Raw genomic sequence first — 19,723 nt, 5'->3', positions numbered from 1 at the left:
GAAAGATCGATGAAATATTTTAGGCAAAAGATACTAATAATACCGTTACTTTAGAAAACAAAGTAGAATAAAGCTGCCGCGATAAGCAGCAGAAAAGGCGCACCGTCCTATTGCATTCATTAAAAGGGCTATTTGTTTCGTAGTATAGCCGGAACCATATTTTTCATACAATCATTGTAATTAATTAATCGAGTCGTGTCTTAGACCTATGCTAGGTAGCCTAATTTATTTTATTCGGGGTTCCATAGGGGTGTTTCAGATTTACGATATTTTAGCAGTCTTTGAAGATAGCATCGCATTCTGCATAGCACATGTCAACACACCTGGCTGTCATTGATTTAACGATGAATAATAAACCGCTAGCTTGTTTTTGCTTTCCCCTCAAACAGAAAGAAAAAGAGAAATGGCGACCCGGGTGAAATCCACACGGTTCGTCTCCCTACTCGTGTTTTTGCTGTCTGTGTGCGACGTTTCATCTCCTGGAAAAAGTGACGTAGAACGAGAAACTCGGGAACGTGACGTGGTTGAAATCAAATGCGAAGAAGTCGAAATGAAAATAACCGTAAAGCGACGGTTTTTTGAGGAGAAACGCATTCCGTTCAGACCCGAGAATCTGCGACTCTGTTCTAACGTGACTCAGGAGAAGTCCTGCGGGTCAAAGGGCGCGACCGGCTCGGACATGGTCCTCTCTGCGGGGCTCCGAGCTTGTGGGACCAAGTCCAGTGTAAGACGAGCCTGGGTCACACACTGTAGAGAGAGATTTTCAAAAATCTGTCAAACATGAAAAGCTCAATATTGAAGCACACATTGATTTTCCAATAAATTAATGTGAATGCTTTCTTTCTAACTGCTGCTATTCAGGTTCGTGGTGAGTGGCTTGTGTATTCCAACCAGCTGCTACTGTTTCCTGCCTCCTCCACAGGTGTGATCGCCAGAGGGACACCTACTGTCATCATACCTGTTGAGTGCCATTATAAAAGGTAGGCCTCATGCATCATCGTATTTTATATGCCGTCATCAACACTTTGCAATATTATAAGCTGTGCCTTCTATCTTTGTGTGAGCACAGAAAGCAGATGGTGAATGGAGAACCATTAACCCCAACCTGGCAACCCATGACATCCACAATCAGTGCCTTTGGTCTTCTGCACTTCTCCCTTCGCACCATGACAGGTGAAACATCCCTCAATCTATATTTTTATCTGGAAGATTTCTATGTGGCAATATTGTTTCCATCTGGAATAAATGAAATTGGGACTGAAAACAAACGTGATTGTTCTTCTGCAGATGAGTGTTCCTCTCCACGTAGTTCCTCGGTGTATCAGCAGGGGGAAGCAGTGTTTTTGGAGGCTGGTGTGGAGGCCCCGCTGCACCCTCCTCACGCTCTATATGTTGACAGCTGTGTGGCTACGCTGAAGCCGGACCCTCTCTCCTTGCCGAGCTACAAGTTTATCGCCAAGCATGGGTCAATCTTTACCCAATGAAATACTCATTTATGGATAGTCGTACATAAAAGTCACAGCACAGTTCAGTCATCATTTATCTGGACGCCGTTCCAGCATGTGTTGCTCTTCCACTGCAGATGTCTTATGGACAGTGTGCTTCCGGGCTCTCCATCTAAATTCCTCCCTAGGAAGCAAGACAACAGACTATGCTTCAGTGTCCAGTCCTTCCACTTCAACCAGGAGTCTGGGGGGCAGGTAACGCCTCGGTGGACAGATGCACTTACTGTGAATTTCTAAAAGCTGTCATTGGTGTTAATTTTAGCATAAATCATGCTGTGTGTGGGGTTGTATTGGGATTATTGTCCCAACTATTACTGCATCCACAGGTTTGACCTGAATCCAGCGATCAGATGTGCTTTATTAATTTTTGCTTTTCTCCCTCTAGATGTTCATCAGCTGCCACATCAGGGCCACTCTGAAACGAGACGCATGGACCCGCCTCGATAAAGCCTGCTCCTTCCACAAGCCCACGTTCAGGTGAGGCTGCCGAGTGTATGATCCGGGGGATTCCCAGGTGAGGTGTGGTCTCAGGGTTTGTCTCTTGTCATCCAGGTGGCGTGCCACAGAGGGTGACAGTGCTCCGTGTGGATGCTGCGACTCTGATGACTGCTTCACGCACGCTGGACACACGACTCAGAAACCAGAAACAGGTTCCTCAGCCCGTTACAAACAAACACAACCTGCGTAATGGTGGAGGTTATTACGATACGCGTACATGGTCACTAAACCAGGCATTGTGTGTGTTTCCGACAGCGAAGAAACATGAGGCGGACACAACGGTTGGGCCGCTTCACATGCTGCCACGCTCCCATTGGACAGGCCGCCTGTCACTCGATCTCTAAAGAGCCTTTTCTCTTACTTTACAATTAGGTGGGTGCAGGGGCAATAAAGAATCCCATCACATATCGCTTTACCATGACTCATTGTGAACGTTGGGATTCTTGACTCTACTGATTTGTGCTTGGAGGCACCCTACAAAAGTCATTTCAAGCTCCTACAAGTGGGGTTTATTTTTCATAACTGCAGCAGTATTAACCCAAACGCTCCCCTGCACACCACTGCCTGTCACAGAAGAGATAAATCTGCCACAATGTAAACTGCTATGGACTTGAAAACATTTATGTAGAAGAGGGAAAGCTTTATTTTTTTCTCTGGGAAAAGATGTGTTTATATCGGACAGATGAATAATAAATGATGCTCCCTCTCCAACTACATCCCACTGCAGACCGTCTGAACGCCGGGTTTTGACTGAGTATGCTTCAAAACTCAAACTGGTGAGTCAGTCATGCATGCAGGTGAAACAAACATACGGACCAGTTTCCACCGCGGTGCTTTGACTTTTGTAAATTATACAATAAGTTTGATTTGTTTGAATGTGTTGACTTTACTAATATTTGTTCAGAAGGGTTAATGTTCCTTTAGTTATCTCAGAGATCATATTTAAAAATGTGTGTCTGGCAGACCAGGTATTTTCATCACATCTGAAGAGTGAGTAAGTGTTTCATTCAGCCATGAAATTTCATAGCCACGAAAACAAACCCATGAGGAATTTCCCCAAAGAGGTCGAAGAACTACAATGGAACCTAAAATATCTCTGAGGCAACAAGCGCACTAGAATAAACAGACATTTGAGTAAGAATGGGACAGCTCCGCAGCCATGCACTGTATGTGCTTTACATCCCCTGTCTGCAGCAGAGACGTTTGTCTGGTCCCGTGAGAGGAAACGTGACAGACCGAATGGGAAACCTGGTGGAATTCACTGTCGCTGTCTTATTCCGTGACACCAGAACTACAGTACTACTGGACCTGCATCACTGAAAATACATCTCAGTGTTAATTGTGACAAATATGAAAAATAATTTCATTTAAAATCAAAATAATTTTCTTAAAATCGCTACACAGATCAGCAAACACAACACAACTTCTGCAGTGCTTTGTTGTGTATGTCGTAAGCTTGTGGTTTGACTCTTGTTTCTTTAGAAATGGCAAATATTAAGTTCTGAGTCGTAAAAACGTTGGAATGGATCGGTTCTGTTTGAATGTATTATGACCAAAATATTTGATCTAGCATGATCATTTCATGGCGAATGTCTTATCCTGACATTTCCTTTTGATTAACACTTAATTTATTTGCAAATCACAATTTCTTGGGACAATCCGTCTAGCTCACTATCATGGTAGACGAGTGAAAAAAAGTCTGATTTAAAAAATACAGGATACAAGACAAGATTATTTGGTTGTTTTTCACAAAATAAATATCTTATGTGACACAATAAATATATTTGTTAACAAACTGTAAAGTGATGCCAGTTTGTTAAGGGCCGTTGTAAGAGTTTTAAGCATGTTTTGATGATTGTGGGAATGATATTGTGAATTATGGCCGGATGTTACATGACATGTTCATATCGTCCCATTCCTAATCCAGATAAAAGCAGGTCTACCAAATGTAGTTTTAGCCACCCAGATTCAGTAGTATTATGGTGTGGCAGCTGTGCCTCCCATGACAAGCCAATTGAAATGGTTATTAATAAATAGTGTCATGTTTACCTACCACCACACCCCTTGTATCAGTTGTATGGTTAGCACTCTCCTATGTTATCATTTCAAATATTGTGACCTATGTGTTACAGAGTACGTGATGCAAGTGTTGGTCTTGGCATCGCACATCAGATAATGTTAAATGTTTGTTTGATGTGTCCCTTCGTCGGAGCCTCTCAACACAGACGGGGAACATTCAGGTCATCCTGGTGTGTTGAGGTTTAGTGGGACAAGCCTCTTGTGTGTATTATTGTCCCTACCAAACTGATCCAGTGTCCAATTCTACCTCTGCATGTAGCAAGTAAAGCATGGCCAACATTTGTATTGTTATATTTTGGGACGCAAAGCACTTGGTGAAAGTTCAGGATGGGGGTCTTGGTTAAATATTGAAACAGTTAAATGTGAGTTGAACGATGAGGAAGGGCCTTTTCCCGACTAAACCCTCCCCACTCCGTCACAGAGGGCATTCTGTCACAGAGGTTACTCTGTCACCAAGGATACTCTGTCACTGAGGGCCCTCCGTTTGTAGTCACAATCGCAGTTGACTGAAGGTGGAGGGGAGAAATAGTGCGGCAAGTTTCTGGGACGATACAGGAATACATGTACATGGTTATGTTGCCTTATCTGTCGAGAGTGGCAGCGGTCCCAAATATACAACACAATCCCATTGAAAACGACTACCGTTTTCAACACTAGGGAAGGAAGGTAGATACAGAGCTGTCAAAAGTACAGACAAGTAAAAGTGAAAAAGTACAGGCTCTGAAATGTACACACAGTCAAATGTATCCCTGTGAAGGACATTCCTATACTTGCTGTTTTTTTGTTGTCAGAAAAGTAATTACTCAAGTAAAGTACAGATATCTGAAAATTCTACTAAAGTACAAATACTTTATTACTTCTCATCTCTGGGTATACGTGATCCTAAATGTTAATATCTATCTGACAATATAACATGTCTATCTAAGTCGGAGCAGTTTGAGTAAATGTTTGTTCTGATCGTCGCACAGATGTTAACATCTGTACGGAGCGTCTTCTATGACTGAATTATTGCAGGCTTACTGATGGGGGGTTTTATAACCCAATAACTGGTTTGGGAGGGCATTTAATCCATGCCCTCCCCATGAACGTGCAAAGGGAGTGGAAGTCGGTCAGGAGAGGGTGTACATTGAGGGCATATAGCAGGTGTAGGAGCTGGTTTGGGAAAGGTCCGAAGAGTCGAAACAAGGGGAAGATCCAAACATGAAGACAGCATCAGTTCAGTGATTTATTGCAGTGACTATTAAGTATGCATAGGTATGAGGCTCAAGATGGATCACAGAAAACCAGAGTGCAACGGACAAAGGAACACCTGAAGAACAGTGGGGCAGTCAGGTGATGGGGACAGGAGGCAAAGTCTGAGGGCATCTGGTGGACGGATTGAAAATGACAATGAAGGGGTCTGGGGAATAATGTGGATGGAGAGGAAGGATGGAGAGGCAGCCTGTGACACTTAAACCACAATACCTGCAGTGTTTACTTTATGAACAGTAACCCCAAACCAGGATCTTGACTTAATCATAACCCAAGTGCATACGGTCTAGTCCAGTATTTTTGCAAACAGGGTTTTTCCTCCTTCATCATCCCCCCCACTGCACAGTTTAAAAAAAATCTCCATCCAGGTGAAAATGCAAAATCACAAATGAGTACCGACAAGGCCAGTTGTCAGCGGCCATTTTAATAACCTAAATTATGGCTCTGTTCTATTTAGCTTGGCTGGGGTTCAGCTATTGTGAATGCCGGCTCACTGAAATGACGGTGACACACTAAATAGAATGTGACCATGATTCATTTGATCAGTTGCAGCTGTGTTTGCCTGTTATGACGTGTCAACTGCTGCGTTAGCACCGCTGCATTAGCACCGCTGCATTAGCACCGCTGCATTAGCACCACTGTGTTAGCACTGCTGTACTTCTGCTCGTTGTGTTAGCACCGTTGCGTAGCACCGCTGTACTTCATACTGCACCGAATATGGAGCCCAAAGGTTGGAATGTGAACCTGCAGGATAGGCTACACAACAGTCCGGACCAGCAAATCAGGAAAATACCAGACAGGGCAGCCAAAAGTGTGTGGGTGGGGGGTGTGAAGTGGAAATGACAAGTGGTAAGAGACACATTGGATAACAGGAGGTCATTGGATAACGGAGGTGTGAGGCTAGGGGCAGCTAGGCCATTAATAATAACAAACAAGTGAATGGCAACAGGGAGAATACCAGATACAAGAAAATGAAGCCGATGATATAGCCAGATAACGGTCTAGATTGTTATCACAGATTTGTGAAACTCACTGGAGGTAGTTGAGTTTAGGTATTGGCCTCAAATGCTAGGGGTTTGGATAGGTTGCTGGGCAGCAAGTCTAGCAAGTCCATACTAACCCCACCAGGTCAACATCTACTGAATGGATTACTAGGACATTTGGTTTTAATATCTGTTGTGCCCAGATCATGAGTTCAAATGTCTTTGGTGATCCCCTGACTTTTCTGGTTGTGCCACCAGCAGGTTGTGAAGTATCTGATGGATTTCCTTAAAAGTTGCTACAGCTATTTTCCCATCAGGAGGATTTACATCGCTACTAATTAGCGAATATTAGCATGCTAACATGCTGAACCATAGCTAAACCCCAGTATGTCAGCATTGTCATTGTGAGCAAGTTAGCATTCTGGCAATAGCATGTAGATCAGAGTCGAGCACAAAGTGATCCCTCCGAGAATCGCTAGCATGGCTAGAGACTCACAAGGCCTTTACAAATAGAATGTCTGGGACTTTTATTGCGAAAGGTAAGACTGGAAGGAGTGGATCTGGTCTGCACTGCCTTTGTCAAGATTAAAAGTAGCAATCCGTGTTGATATATTACATATTGGCACAACCCAACGTGTTGCAGTGTTGTTGGTAGTAGCTCCGTTGGAGTATTTAGGGGGCCAAATGACCTGATGATGTATTTGGGCAAGGAGAAACTCCAGTGATGAGGTTTTTCTTTTTCTGGAATGTTGATGATGATGATGTTCCACACTTGTGGCCATCACCATGGAATCACAATATGTTCAATTCTTGTCAACGTGGGTGCCTGTGAGCTGAAACAATAACTTCCGACCTCTTCAGTGGCTACTGTCTTGACTCCTGCCTTGGCTCCGGTGTCCCTCACAGACAGTCCTCCCATTCTTTTATGTCAGCTTCCTGTCTTGTGTCGCGCCAGAGGAGTAGACCTAACTGGCTGCGAGCCCAAAACCTGGATGAGAAAGCAAAAAAACAAACAAACAAACGCACACAAACTCCAACATAACAGCTGTGCACTTTCACTGCCTTCTATATAGTATTATAAAGGCTGTCTCCCCCCTTAGGCTGTTTGCACCCCCCCTCCCCCCCTTGCCGTCAGGTAAAGATCATGTGGGTTCATGACCAGTTTTATACCACCACTCCCCTTTTAAATCATCCTAAATTCAATAAGTGTGTCCCATTCCAACCAAGGAGTCATTGTGACTGGACCCCCCCTGCCCTTGCACTCCCCACACCTCCCTCACCTCCCGCCCCAGTCCCCATGTCCTGGTCACGGAGCATGGCTCCCAGCACGTACCTTGTCTCCTTCTCCTCTCTCCCCCTCATGTTGCCTCAGACATAAGCAAACAGTCCCTTGGACAAACAGTGCAACAATTCAACATTACCTTCGGTTTTGCGCAGCGGTGACCATGTCGTATTAAAGCTGACTCATATCAGAAGGAGTAGTATGTAAACTTATCACTGAAGAACTTTTTTTATGTTAAATGCATATTTGTGCTCCACTTATGGCATATTGGCATCATACAAATTATATATATTGTTTGGATACAATACAATATTGTTAATAATTTACCCTCACCATTATATTTACGTGTCACTTGTGTACACAAGCATGTGTACATCCAACTTACATAGGCTGATGAAATAGTAGGAAAGCAAACATGCGAGCTTGGTAACTTTTATCAGTGTGGGTCACTTGACAACGCATGCCCCATCCTGATAATGCATATGCAAACATACTTTTACTTCCTGTCTGATGCAAAGTCTCATGTACCCCCTGGAAAGGACAGCCCCTCCTCTATGACACAGAGGGCCCTTCCAGGAAATTTCTATATGTTTCCTTTGCTCTGGCTCCAAAGGGGCGCTCAGGGGTCAGGACAGGGACAAGGGATATGAACCCGCCTGCTTGCAGTGCAGAGAATAGAATTTCTGTATGATGTCACATCCAAACTGAACCCATGAATAGTCTTATTTGGATATTTAAAATGTACCAGGCCTGTTATTTCCATTGTATCACTAAGAAGCCTATTGCAAATATTCTATCATGGATAAACTCTAAACATGAGTGCTGTCTATGGACTGATTCCTTGAAATAGCCTGCATGTTCCTGTAGCATTCAGGACTTTGTAAGGACTTTACAAGAGGGGAGTACTTGCAATTGAACCATGGACGGGGTTTGTACACGAGTGTGTTGCATTTGAGGTGAGTTGATTCAGGTGCTTCAGTTTTGTTTTGGGTTGGCAAGAGTTCTGTGTTGTCTATGTGGTCGGTGTTCCACCAGAGTTCTGTGCTGTCTATGTGGTCAGTGTTCCACCAGATTTCTACGTTGTCTATGTGGTCGGTGTTCCACCAGAGTTCTGTGTTGTCTATGTGGTCGGTGTTCCACCAGAGTTCTGTGCTGTCTATGTGGTTGGTGTTCCACCAGAGTTCTGTGCTGTCTATGTGGTCGGTGTTCCACCAGAGTTCTGTGTTGTCTATGTGGTCGGTGTTCCACCAGAGTTCTGTGCTGTCTATATGTCAGTGTTCCACCAGAGTTCTGTGCTGTCTATGTGTCAGTGTTCCACCAGAGTTCTGTGCTGTCTATGTGTCGGTGTTCCACCAGAGTTCTGTGCTGTCTATGTGTCGGTGTTCCACCAGAGTTCTGTGCTGTCTATGTGTCGGTGTTCCACCAGAGTTCAGTGTTGTCTATGTGGTTGGTGTTCCACCAGAGTTCAGTGTTGTCTATGTGGTTGGTGTTCCACCAGAGTTCAGTGTTGTCTATGTGGTTGGTGTTCCACCAGAGTTCAGTGTTGTCTATGTGGTTGGCATTCCATCAGAGTTCTGTGGTTGGTGTTCCACCAGAGTTCTGTGCTGTCTATGTGGTTGGCGTTCCATCAGAGTTCTGTGGTTGGTGTTCCACCAGAGTTCTGTGTTGTCTATGTGGTTGGTGTTCCACCAGAGTTCAGTGTTGTCTATGTGGTTGGTGTTCCACCAGAGTTCTGTGCTGTCTATGTGGTTGGCATTCCATCAGAGTTCTGTGGTTGGTGTTCCACCAGAGTTCTGTGTTGTCTATGTGTCGGTGTTCCACCAGAGTTCTGTGTTGTCTATGTGGTCAGTGTTCCACCAGAGATCTGTGCTGTCTATGTGGTCGGTGTTCCACCGGAGTTCTGTGCTGTCTATGTGGTCGGTGTTCCACCAGAGTTCTGTGCTGTCTATGTGGTCGGTGTTCCACCAGAGTTCTGTGCTGTCTATGTGGTCAGTGTTCCACCAGAGTTCTGTGCTGTCTATGTGGTCGGTGTTCCACCAGAGTTCTGTGCTGTCTATGTGGTCAGTGTTCCACCAGAGTTCTGTGCTGTCTATGTGGTCCACGTTCCACCAGAGTTCTGTGCTGTCTATGTGGTCAGTGTTCCACCAGAGTTCTGTGTTGTCTATGTGGTCTGTGCTCCATGATTGGGTTGTTAGTGACCCACTGTGGGATTTCAAGCCCCCCAGTTGCTAGCACCTCTGTCAGTTCATCCACCAACTTTTTATCCTTTCAGCGTGGTCCCCGGCGTGCCACTTAATGCTGGTATTACTGGCTTTTCACAAACACTGGGCTCAGTGCTGCTTTCCAGGTCCTTCCACACACATTGAAGTAGGTGCTTATCTTCAGGTAGCTTACCAGGTGGATCAAGCCTCATATATCCCCACTCACTGCTGCCTGATACTCCTGGAAGCAAAGGAGAAGGTCCAGGAAGCAGATTCTCATTGGGATTTGGCCAGTTTTGGCATGCAGCAGGTCCATGACCTTCTGGTACAGTTGGGAACGTGTCACCAGTTTCTCATTGCTTTCCCATACGGGCATGGGGCACGCTTTGGCGACAGTGTATCTAAAAACAAGTATAAAAAATTAACAAAGATAAGCAAACATTTGACTTCTGATATAAATATCCACAAGCACTTTAATTATATATACAAGCACTATAAGTATATACACAGTCTTACAATAGTGCAGAATTCAAAGCGTGTTGCGAATGAATATGACATTTTAATGTAACAGTGCTATGGATACACTATGGCTATTAACTATGATAGTGACAGCCTGCAGATATAAACGGTTGTTATTTTTGTTCTTCTTATTTGCAACATCTTTGAGTTCAACAGGCTCAAAACATCAGTGTAGTTAAACGTGATTTTTCCATTCATCCCAACACACGAATCTATTTGATAACAACACATGCTGTTATAAAATTATTAGATTAGATAAAACAACAGCTCCATCGACCTTGAATGCATACACACCGGTGTAAAGACCTCCAGGTGGAAGCTTTGGAAGCTTGGATGAGGATGTGTGACTCTGTGGGAAAGTGGGGCAGAAATGCAAAGGGCTACGATGATACATGCTGGATCAGACCTACACTTTTATTCATCTCAAAGTCAAATCTCAGATGTGTGAAAAGTTCGATTTATGTAAAAAAGAAAAAGAAAAACGAGATGCTTTTGGTAAAAAAAAAAAAAAAAGGAGAAAACAGACACTGACATCTCATTTCAAAAATATACTACCATAAGGTTTCTCAAAAACATCCGAACAATGGATGGGAAGTCTCCGCACTGCTTTTTTTTTTAGACGTTATTTACTTAATTAGGCCAAACGTTTTATAAACAGGGATAGTCTATTATTTGGATAACAATGAAAGAAAACAATTTTGCCTTAAGGGAGGAGGTAGGCTAGATTGTCATAGAAACAATGCAACTTTATTTTCAAAGTCATCAATAAAAAAATCAAACGGGATCACTTTTTAGAAACACCTACCGGATAAGTGTAGGAGATCCACAAAAGAGCTTCGTTTCCAATTAGTGGGCAATAGACGGACCTATAGGCCAAACCGCGCGCACCCTGTGAGGGGCTATGCGGACACCGCTATGGAGTTTCCCAGTGAGTTGTGACACTTTTTTCTCTCTCTCTACACCTCTTTAGCAGTAAGTCTATTTTCACGCTTTACGCCAAGAGGGACTGCATGCCTGCGTTGATGTTTTATCGCTCGCCGCGGTGCGTAAAAAGGCGCGTCCTCGTACTTGCGGGCTCTCACGTTATCGCTGTGTGCTTTGGGGAGGTAAATAAAAGGGTTTTGGCAAAAGCACAGCGCTGATGCGAAGTCTACTAGGTGACCGCTCTCACCAGCGGCACTGCACGTTGTGACAGGGACCTACACGCCGGGCGGACTGGCGCTGGGACCCGCGCACTTGCTTGCAAGTTGGACTTGCTGGATTGTGAATGGTGCCTTTAACTTGAGCCGCGAAGCTCGTGCAGACGCGTACACACGATGTTTCTGAAAGATGCGCCAGCTGTTTGCGAATGTTGCAGAAAACGAGAGGTAAGCTTCATGTTGTAGCCTCGTGCGTTGCGCCTCTGTGCTGCACGTTTAGAGCACGTTTATGATCTGTGGACGCGTGTGTGTGTGAGAGTGAATCCTGAATCTGGAGGTCTGGGTTTCTGGGTTGAGATGTCTTTTTTTTCTAAAAGCGTCCTCTGATTTGTGCCAAACTCCTCCACATGTTCCAAGTCGTGCATGCTTCATGTATTCACTGCAGGTCGTAGGGATAGATTGCGTAATGCCACTTCCTAGAAGGCGAATGTTCATTAAGCTGCACTGCTAAACTATAATCCTCTTAAATAAATCATTGACCCCAAATGAAGAGACATGTCAGGTGAGGGACAGTGAGTGAAGCTAATACGTTGGGAACAGTATTCAAACTCAAAAAGATAATCTCTTTAAAGCGTCATGTTCATCCTGGACCTGACAGTTGAGCAAGGCACCAAATCTGGTGGAGTTGTGGGTTTGATTCCCACCAAAGATGTCATAGTTCCTGTTACTGTAAGCCACTGCAGATCCAGTGGTCTCCCGAGAAGGATTTTTCTTAGTCTTCTTCACTGGGGTAAAAATCTCTCTTCAGTCATTATTGTGTAGCATGACACAGCAGATGCAAGTTGAGCTGAATCTGCAGGTTTGGGCACAGTCGTCACATACTTATGTCAGCAGGAAAGAGCAGAGGGTTATCCAAGGCTTACGGCTAGAAGAGGTTCCAACGAGCCGGATGGGAAATGAATTCACACCCGTGTCAACTGTCACAGGGAAGACCCATTTAAAATAGAAAGGGGGTTGTAAAGCATTAAAGAAGCAACGATGCCATTAGACACAAGACATGAACATTTAATGTCTTCCTGACCAAAATAATTATGATTCACATTATTATCCCAAAAATTATAAGAAATCGCAAGGTCTTTTTTAATTCTCTTCCATGAAAGTGAGCTGGACGGCTTTTTAGAGTCACTCGTGACGATATTTACAATGATAATGGAAATTCAGCACAATCCATTTTTTAAAAAAAATTTTTTTTATAGCAATCCATGATCCTATACCTTCCCATCCATACGTCCCACACATGAGATGCACTCTGAATACCATTTCCCCGTCAGCCGTCTGTGACATTCACCCATTGGTCTTTGTTGCCGAGCTCTTTCTGTGCACCTGTTTGCAATGAATTAGTTAGCAGCACATGTCAAAGGCATCGGCTCACGTGAGCATCCGGCAACCTTTCCAAAGCATTTGTAACATACCTGGAGTGAAGTTTGCCATTATCTAAAGCACTGCTACTTTGGGACTACTGCTTCCACTTTAAAATAGCAACATGGTTTTGGCAGCTGATGACACAAAGGTGTTAACTTTTCATTTGGCCAGAGTCCTGGACTGTGAATTCCACCAGAATGTAGAGAGAGTGTGTGTGTGTGTGTGTGTGTGTGTGTGTGTGTGTGTGTGTGTGTGTGTGTGTGTGTGTGTGTGTGTGTGTGTGTGTGTGTGTGTGTGTGTGTGTGTGTGTGTGTGGTAGCAGTTCAGTTTGATGCATTCTCACGTAGGCAGTGGCAGAGGTGAAAAGGTCAGCGATAATCCTCAAGCTGAGTCACACACACTTATTTAAAGTTATTTAAAGTGGTGGTGTTTTGGAAAATGATGAATGTCAGAGTGCACAGAAGGGTCTGTGCAGACATCCCTTCTCCTCTGACACTACTGGATGGGTATATGTTAAAGATTATTTAAGCCCATTAACACATTGTTGGTCTGATGTTTTTATGTAGAAAGACCTTTCAGTATAAATAGGAAGCCTGAAAAGACCAAATGCACAACGATTTAAAGTCGATGCTTTATGTTGAAGTTGATAAAAGTCTGCTCGAAGATTTAACAATTTAACAGTACAGTGGAGCGAGCGCCTAACAGCCAACAGGACGAAACAGGCCCAGCAGTCGGATCTATTCCGTGTCAAATACCTAGTGATACAGCATTCATGCTAACGGCATCACAATCAAATCAGCATGTTCAACGAGCCAATGAATGACTCTTTGATGACGCACGTCCATACGTGGATGTTACGTTGACGTGTCGGTGTGTGCGTTTTTATATCGACTTGCTCGGGGGAACGAGGAGGCTGCAACGCTGTTATTAATGCAGCTATTAGTAGCTTGTGAAGTTGTGGGACACTGTATACCTAGCATTACATACATAGAGGTCACAGAAGGTTTGTATTAAGCATGTGCTTGGTGTGCATCCAATTTATTTAAGACCTTGGTTTTATAGGTACATACTGGCCTGTGTGTTATGGAGAGTCTGCTGTGTATGGAGGTTAAGCTTGTTGTACCATTGACCTCTCAAAGGACCACTCCTAATGTACGACTAGTAACGGCATTATAATTCTTAATGCTTATTACCCCTCAGTGGTAGCTAACCTGTGATATTAGTGTAACTCAGGGACGTCACTAGGATTTATAGACGGGGGGGCTTAGCCCCCAGTAAGAGCATACAAAATCTTTGCACTTGCATCTTTGTAGTACTGTATTAGAACTACAACCAGTGAAGAAGTCCAGCTAGTAACAAGTTAAAAGCAACAGAAAGTCTTCTTCCATTCTCCTCTGTTGAACAAGAGTTACTGTCATGTTAACTTTTAGACTCATTAAAGCCGCATGCTTAGAACCTGATCATGTAAATGTGTCTTAAAGTGATAGCGTATCTAATTCCTCTCCATTAGAGAAGCTGCAGGTCTATGAATGGACTTTAATTACACCAGTTACTGTCCTGTAGCTTCAATCACAGTGTGATTCTGTCATAAAGTATACAGTAGAATAAACCAAGACTGGTTTGAAAGGTCACAGTGAAATCTGACAACATCAATATGAACTTTACCCAAATAACTGTATTTATTCTGTATTTATTCCAGCAAAATGAGGATACAGTGTCTGTAAAAAAAAACTAAAATAAATAAAAACACAAATAGGCTTTACAGAAATGCTTCTTTCTAAAGTATATTCTTTCTACAGACTATGATGCTATAATACTAAAAGTATATGTATACTTATTTTTAAAATAAAGACGAGAGAAAAAAAAAAAAAAATTGTGGGGGCTTGGGACCAATTTAGGGTAGCTCCAGCCCCTTAAAATAGGACGTCACTGGTGTAACCTTTTTGTGGCCGTTCGAATCAATGTGTCCTAGTTGCTGAGGAGTCTGGGAACTTAATCTAGCCTCTATTTGACCCGTCTGCCTGGGAAGATCATCCGCACTTTCTGTCATCCTCCTGCGTCACACATCCAGGCTGCTGTGAAAGAGCGCATTCAGCATGTGGCACCCAGGAACGAGGCCGGACGCCCACATGACCCACAACAGACAAGTTGCTCCGGTTGCCAAGTGCAATCCCCCGGAGTGCTCAGAGTGTGCTGCGAGGAGTAATGTCTACATTTCTGAACAGGGCCGACGGATGGCCTGATTAGAGAAGCATCCTGTTTAAATCAGGGTTAAACAAGGATACAGTCGTTTCTGCATCGTCATGATATCAGCAGGTTTCTGTTCACAATCCAGGGCGTCACATGACATGACACAAAATGAGTGAGCGACTGTTTAATCACGCTGATGTCAGCCCTCAAAAAGTCCATGATCAGTGTTCTGCAAGCCTGTGACACCTATGTACAGTATACGTGTTATGAAGACTGATCCCTGAGCAGTTTCTAAGAACAGTATCCTTAGAAACTATTTCCATGTGTATAAGGATGACAGACCGCAACTTACGTCACTGGATGAGGGCGCTGGGTGGAGGGGAGCTGGATCACAAAAGACACAGTTGTTCCTGAAGTCTTGTGGTGGTCATATATTTATAACACGAAAAAAAGTAGGATCAAATTTGAAGTGGATTGCTATGTATTGTTCCCAGTCACATAGTTCATCATGTGGAAATGAGGGCAAATGATTCATTTTTGTTGATGCTATCATTCTCTCTTGGTGGAGTTGGTTGAATTCAATTGAATCACCTTTATTATAACAGTAATACTAATTCACAAAGGTGAGCAGGTTTATCCTTGCAGGGGTTTAATTCACCTCGGTAGCTACAAAAGGGAGATGGCAAATCCTCTCACATGGTCCACATGTCCAGTAGTACTGTGTATGACTGCATGAATCTGAATGGTGAAATGGTGAAAGTGAAAACACATCCTTAGAATGCCTCTGTTGTGCTTTTTTAGTGAACATGCCTCATTGGCTTTACTGTGTAAACCTTACATTTTGTGTCTGGGTACATGCACACCCACACATTTAGGCAATTCTGTGAAAAGGTTTGTGTGGTCTTTCACAGTTCTTGGGTCTGTGTTTTTATCTCATTCGACTCGGTGGTCTCGGTCAGAATTAACAAGCCATGGTGGTTTCATAAAAGCCATCGTTTGTGAGTGACTGCTGTGGTTATCACTACAGTCATTGTTTTGTGATGTAATCCTGAAGATATCTTGTTGAAGTGAAACCACAGACCGGAAAGAAGAAGTGGATGTTACCCTTTGGTTTGGGAACTCTGGTTTTAAGCCTTGAGTTTCGCACTTTTGCCGTCATCTTGGAAGTTTTGCAACCAGTGAAGGAAGTGACCATATTTGGACTGTGGAGGAGCGACGGATGGATCTGACGAATACAAGTGGCAGAGCAACGACTTTACTGGATCTGGATCCATCTGGATTCTGGTCTGAACACATTTAGCTTCATAATTCAAGGTCAGCTTTACAGCTCAGTGTCTCACTTCTGTTCACTGGTTGCAAAATTACCAAGATGACCAAAATGCCGGACTCAAGGTTTCAAAACAGTCGTCCACAAACCAACCGGGTGACGTCACGTTCACTACATTTACATTTACATTTAGGTCATTTAGCAGACGCTTTTGTCCAAAGCGACTTACAATAAGTACATTTGTCAAAAGAAGGAAACAAAGAAACCACAACGTATCATTGCCGATAAAGTAAGAGCTGAAAATAGAACAAGTGTTAGATCCTCATCTGAGTAAAGTAGTACCTTAAGAGCAACAGTGCTACGATCAGAGTGCTATAGGTAAGGTTTTTTTTTGGGGGGGGGGGGGGGGGGGTCGTTAGTGGGTCATGCTGTGTATGTCACTACTTCTTAAACACAGTCTATCGTTTTCGAACATAACTCAAGAATTCCTATGCCAGTTATGACAGTTACATACAAGTTTGTAACAGGATAAAATGAGGAAGTGATGACCTTTTGGACAGACGTGGATGTACACTCCAATGCGACTGGTTGGCGGAGGGATGCGACCAGTAATTATAGTTTTCATTGTGTTTGATGTCCAGCAGCCTTTGTGTGACTGTATGTGTGCCGTCTGTTAAAGCAGGACTGCTTGCCTTGCTGTTGATGGTGTTGGAGTGGACCCGGCCAGGCCTGCCGTCCCCGCTGAGGCCAATCTGTGATCTCAGGGTCCTGAACCATTTCATTAAGGAAGCGCGGGACGCAGAAGTCGCTATGGTGAGACACTGCAGGCATGGTGTGCGTCAGGAAGCAAACTGAACACGTATGCCCTGTTGGATAAAAGCACCCTAAACACTCACGTTATGCCTTTCTCGTGTTCTTAGAAGTCATGCAGAGAAGGATGTAGCCTGCCAGAGTCTGTCACCGTTCCCCAAACCAGTGTCGACCATGATGTCTGGGATAAGAAAAATGTAAGTAAGCATTAAACGGATTTAGATCAGCTATTACGTGTAATACAAGTTCATTGACATTTGCTGCCTTTTAGTTCCTTAGATTCTAAATGTAATTTTCTGTGCTTCATTGAGTCTTTTGGCAAAAACAGGAAACAACTTAATTTCTAACGGGAGAGCTGATTACCTGCTTCCTTTCTTCCATAACGAGACTCTTACACTTTTGCCCTCTCTCCCTTTTTTTGGCAAGGGTTTAGAGCAAGCCCAGGAGGTGCAGTCAGGCTTATGGCTCCTACAACAGGCCCTCAGTTTGCTACGGACCTCAGTCACCAACACAGCACTGCACAGCCACATAGATAACTCCGTCAGAAACCTGCTCAGCATCAACGCGGTGCTGCGAAGCCTCAACATCCAGGTGGGTTACAGCAGTTTCAGAGGTACGGATTCATAACACAGCAGCAGCTATGTTTACTGGGAGCCCTTTGTCAAACAAATACCATGAAAAGAGCCTGAACAAGGTTGGCTTTCTCTTTGGGAAGTGCAGAGAAAAGAGGTCGGATTTTTCAAAGGTCTGTTGGATTCTTTCTGGTCGTTTGCTGTAAATGAACTGATCACCTCATCCTTTTGTGTGTAGTAAAGCAAGCATTTCATTAAGACATTTGTATTTCAATACATTCTATTTGGCAGGACTCGTGGCCTTGGTTATTACAGCCGTTGTGTTTTATACTTGAGCCCAAGTTGAGTTTCTTATAATGACATAATTGTGTTTTCTCCAGTAATAGACAAACTGAGGGATGTCCTGTGATATTCTCTAGAAGTTTAACATAAGACTAAATAACTGTCTAAATAACTGCTGTACCAGTTTGTTCTTCAACGCAGCCTTTGCAGAGACTCAGGCCCCATCAGAGACCTCGTGGACAGACAAACTAAAGCTGTAGGCTCAAGGGTCACTGAAATGAAGGTTTCATCATCAGGAACAGTTGACAGGGTTCTCACAGGAACACCAAGACAAATGTTGAGGAACATATTGTTTCCCTAGATAAGATGGCTGGTGGGATTGAGTGGATGTCTGAAGTTTTACTTTTCCAAGCCAAAGGAAATGACATCAAAGCTGTCAATCAGATGCTGATTACTATGGCTTTGCTTACTCCTACAGGGGAGAAAGTAGCATATTGTAGCAAAAGCTTTGGAAATGCAATCGACAAGGATAACAGTAAAAAAAGAACAAGACATTTCCCAAATTAAGACATATTGCTTTGTATTGTATTTCAGGAATATACCCCACCAGCAAGTGCAGCGGGGATCGAGGGAACCTGGAGGGTGTCCTTGGCAACAGATTTGCTTCAAGTCCATGTCAACTTCCTGCGTGGCAAAGTGCACCTCCTTCTTTCGGGTGCACAGGCTTGTCAGCAAGATGTCAGCTGATGAGCCCATCTCCCTCTCCAGGCGGAGCTCACTTGCGTTTCCGAAGGCAAGGGGAGGGGCTCGACACCGTTGAACCTGCACCAGTGTGGAGAAAGAGAGAGAGAGAGAGAGAGAGATGCAGCCGTCCTCGGGTAAAGGGGAGGACGCTGAGAGGAGAGGACAGTCCCAGCTAGGCTTTGGATGGACAGGAGATGATTGCACCTTGGAATGTAGATGTGAAACGTGGACATGGTGAAGCACACACTGACCAAAATGAGGCCTGTGGAAAGCACCGCTCCAATCGCTGTTCTACCGGCGCTCACTTGCACTTTGTGTGTGGATGTACTTCTGTGTGTGTGTGTGTGTGTGTGTGTGTGTGTGAGTGTGAGTTAAGACGCTGATGTTTCAGAAGTTGAAATCGTGCATGTGTGTCTGTTTCCAGTGAGTTTGACCCATACACTCCCCTCTTTGGAGTGAAACACCCAGAACATATTGATTGCACCTGGAATTGGGAGGACAGTGAGGTTGCGATAGAGCATCCGTTTCCAATACCAGTGCAAAAAGGAGGCCTCATCCCACACGCCTTTAACATATATTGCCTCACAGAAGCATTAGTCTCTTCACTTGGATTTTTCTTTTTTTTTCAATGAATATTTTTATATATTTGTAAAAATTGTGCCATTACTATTTATACAGATGTTCTACTTTTAAGCTCCAGTCTTAGTATTTTGTAGTGACGGCTCTTTAAGATTGTAGTCGAGCGCACGTTGCCACGTTCACTTAACACATTTACAAAGCTGTTACCATGTGCAATGGAGCGCTGCCATCTGACTGTTTGTACCATGTACCCGACTCACTATTAGTTTCACACTGCTTGTACCTTCCAACTCATAGACTGAAGGACTAAAAAGTCAGTTCACAGTGAACAGGAGGTCAGTGAGGAGGCACTTAGAGGGTTCCATGAGAAGACGTTTTGTGTCATTATCTGTGTTTTTGT

General features: G+C 43.8%; 1 protein-coding gene across 1 annotated transcript; it reads left to right on the top strand.

Moving 5' to 3' along the window:
* The first annotated feature begins 254 nt into the window (after positions 1-254).
* Positions 255-19,083, top strand: epoa (erythropoietin a). The gene is made up of 11 exons (XM_084003680.1): positions 255-724; positions 862-980; positions 1,070-1,173; positions 1,288-1,465; positions 1,634-1,700; positions 1,891-1,982; positions 2,058-2,155; positions 17,019-17,149; positions 17,257-17,343; positions 17,573-17,737; positions 18,595-19,083. The coding sequence occupies exons 1-11, from the start codon at positions 404-406 to the stop codon at positions 18,745-18,747; spliced, it is 1,515 nt and encodes a 504-aa protein (XP_083859806.1). The 5' UTR covers positions 255-403; the 3' UTR covers positions 18,748-19,083.
* Positions 19,084-19,723: the final 640 nt, after the last annotated feature.

Source organism: Eutrigla gurnardus, assembly GCF_963514095.1.
Source record: "Eutrigla gurnardus genome assembly, chromosome: 23".
NCBI classification, from domain to species: domain Eukaryota; kingdom Metazoa; phylum Chordata; class Actinopteri; order Perciformes; family Triglidae; genus Eutrigla; species Eutrigla gurnardus.
The sequence above is the reverse complement of the archived record's forward strand: the minus strand, read 5'-3'. Positions and strand labels throughout refer to the sequence as shown.